Raw genomic sequence first — 3180 nt, forward strand, 5'->3', positions numbered from 1 at the left:
CAAAACCTGTCTGCCAGGGAGGACAACGAGCTTCACGCCACACTCACCCCACAGCTGCATAGTGCAGGTGGCTGCTGCCACCACGGGAGGGAGTGCTAACCACTGAGCCCACCAGCCCACTGAGCTGTTCAGGGTGGTTTGCAGCCAGCCTGACTACAAACTGCTGCCTAAGGAAGTATGAAGGCCAAAGTCACTGTGAGAACGAGAAGGATAAGGGAAGTGAGACCACCAAATTGAGGGATGAGATCCCCCGCTCTGGAGTTTGCGCAGGCGCAGTCCTAGAAGGATGATATAACAGAAAGAGGGAGATTTACCCACCCCTGGGTGGTCTCCTGGCATGTACTGGCCCTAAGTGACCGGACGCCCCAGGGGATAAAATACGAAGGTCAGATTTGGGGGACGGAGACTCCCAATATTGAGGCCAATGTTGTCTTCTGCGGGGACGCCTGCTATGATTGAGAGCCTGCCAGCCCCTCCAGACTGCTACCTTGGAGAGATGCGTGGTCTCGTAATTCTGCTGGCAAGTATTATAAAGTCAGTAACTTTTTCGTATTCACATGTACTAACCAATTCTTATTCGTTTGTACTTGTATCTATGTTGTGTTAATTAAAGGCATCATTGTTATTAAGTCTACTTTTTGTCCTTGGATTGCCAAATCCTGAGCCCATTTGGCACACATGGGATGCAAGGAAGTCAAAGGGAACACCTGATAGGTCTGTCCTACCAGCTTTGGTAGGACACTCAGCCATGGCTTGAGCACCAGACTGACACAGAGACCTCTACTCATGATGAGAAAATGATGCAGGGAGTCATTTTTGGCCACACAGCGATCCCAGGACATGGCAGCCAGGAGAAGGCTTTTGATGTTGCTCAGTAAAACCATAAAATGCACCTGGGCAGCACAGTCAAGGAAGGAGAACTTGCCAGCTTCTGCCAGAAAATCCAACATCATTTCTAGCCAAGTGACTGATATGTAGCAGATAGCCTTAAACTCTGATGAAACCAGGACGAGAACAGCTGTTTATGATATACGCTTACAAAAGCATTCACATTATCCAAGTGAAAACCACAGGGTAGTTTTCCTAAGAGAAGACTTGAATTCACAAACACACAAAGTTTTAATATTTCTTTGCTTGTTTTCCTGGCATACTTACTTTTTTTTTTTTTTTTTCTTTTAGGTTTATTTTTGGAGTTCTATGCCAAATGCCAAATTTTGGAGTGCTATGCCAAATCTCCGAGATAAAAATAGGATTTTAGGAGGGGAAAGTGGTCAGCATCTGATTCTTAATCTACCTACCTATGCATATGAATGAGTAGGAAGATTTGAATTTTTACTCATTGTTCCCATCCTTTCCTTAAAAGAGAGTCTTTCTATTACGGGCACAGATCTGATTTTGAATTCTTCCGTCTCACTGTTCAGTTTCTCCCTCTCTTTTTGGCACTCCTCAGCATTTCTTCTCTTTCTGCATCTAATTTTTGAGAGCCTCCCATCTTATTTCTATCAGCTATAGCTTGTACTTCAAAGAAGAAGCATTAACTGATGTTACTCTCCAGCAGAACACTTTATTTGAAACTTGAAAACTTCATTTGAAAACATGACTATATGATGAAAATTTAGTAAAACTAGTAATAAAAATTGACAGCAATTTATTTTCACTTTACCACTCCATTTTGAGTAGTCTTTCTGTTCCTTTCAGTCTTAAAGCCTTTTGTTCTGATTAGGAGACTGTTTTGTGCCCAACAACCACATAGCACCACACAGACATCCATCACTGCCTAAAGTGCAGGAGAATATTGGTGGGGCCTGACACAACAGTGCTGCCGTGAAGCTGACCTTTGAGACGTGCTATTCCTCAACATTGGCTTTAACAGGCCACATTCTGACGGAAGACACCATGAATGCTGAGATCCTGTTGAGATTTGTCAAGGACTGACTTCCTACAAGCCACGATGATTCTCATGGCTTTCTGGCCTCCTCAGCCATCCCCAGGCAATGGTGCCAAGCATTTTTCCAGGCTTCTTTCATTTGCTGATTCCTTAGGCTGAATATGAAGGGATTTAAAAGAGGAGTCACAATGCTGGAGAGAACAGAGAGGATTTTGTTGAGGTGTCCAGGGTTCACGTGGGAAGGCCTGACACAGATGAAGATGGAGATGCCAAAACCCAGGGAAACAACAGTGAAATGAGAAGCACAAGTGGCAAAGGTTTTCTGCCTGCCCTGGGCAGATGGGATACGGACTATGGTCAAAATGATCCAGGTGTAGGAGAACACAGTCAGTGCCAAGGAGCCGAGGAGCAGGAGAATGGACACCACAAAACGCCTCAGCTCAGCAACCCAGATGTCCGCGCAAGCAAGGTGCAGGAGAGGTGCACTGTCACAGAAGTAGTGGTCAATGACATTGGGACCACAGTATGGCAGCTTGGCTTTCAGGACTGCTAATGGCAAGATCAAGACCACGCCACCCACCCACACACCCAGGAGAAGCTGGCCACACATCCTTTCCGTCATGATGGTGGGATATCTCAGGGGGTGGCATATTGCCACGTAGCGGTCATAGGACATGATGGCTAAGAGGATGAACTCTGTTGCAGCCAGGGAGAAATAAAAGTAGAATTGGCTAAAGCAGCCAGCAAAGGAGATGGTCTTCTTCTCTGACAGGAAGTTTGCCAGCATTTTTGGAACAACAGAGGAAGTCATGGACATCTCAATGAAGGACAAATTGCTGAGGAAGTAATACATGGGAGAATGGAGATGGCAGTCTGTATAGACCAGTACAATGACAAGAGCATTTCCCAAGACAGTCACTAAATAAATGAGCAGGAACACCACAAAGAAGATGATCTCCACTTCATAGCGGTTTGGAAATCCCACGAGAACAAACTCAGTCACAGGCGTGATATTCCCCATCCAAATGTGCTTTCTGTCATGGTGAGAGGAAGAGAGCAACACAGTTTCTTTGAATATTCAATTCATTCATTCATTCAAAAAGAAATCTTTCCTCACTACTTATATCTCCATTTCTCCATTCCTCCCCATTCCTCAAATATTTGTTGTTGTTCTTTCCTTCAAAAAAAAAAAAAAGGCGGGGGAGGAGAGATGGATAAATGTAAGATGCAGGTCTTTGCTGCCAAGGTCCTTCCACCTCTGTAACAACCAGTCAAAATTGCCATCAAATCAC

General features: G+C 44.8%; 1 protein-coding gene across 1 annotated transcript; it reads right to left on the reverse strand.

The window, feature by feature from the left end:
• Positions 1 to 1958: 1958 nt before the first annotated feature.
• LOC148594889 (olfactory receptor 6M1-like) lies at positions 1959 to 2909 on the reverse strand. The gene has a single exon (XM_088523494.1). It carries the CDS (start codon positions 2907 to 2909, stop codon positions 1959 to 1961), a length of 951 nt encoding a protein of 316 aa, XP_088379620.1.
• Between the last annotated feature and the right edge of the window lie 271 nt (positions 2910 to 3180).

Source organism: Tinamus guttatus, unplaced genomic scaffold (genome assembly GCF_059628265.1).
Source record: "Tinamus guttatus ecotype Peru unplaced genomic scaffold, ASM5962826v1 Tinamus_guttatus_pri_ptg000190l, whole genome shotgun sequence".
Classification (NCBI taxonomy): Eukaryota; Metazoa; Chordata; class Aves; order Tinamiformes; family Tinamidae; genus Tinamus; species Tinamus guttatus.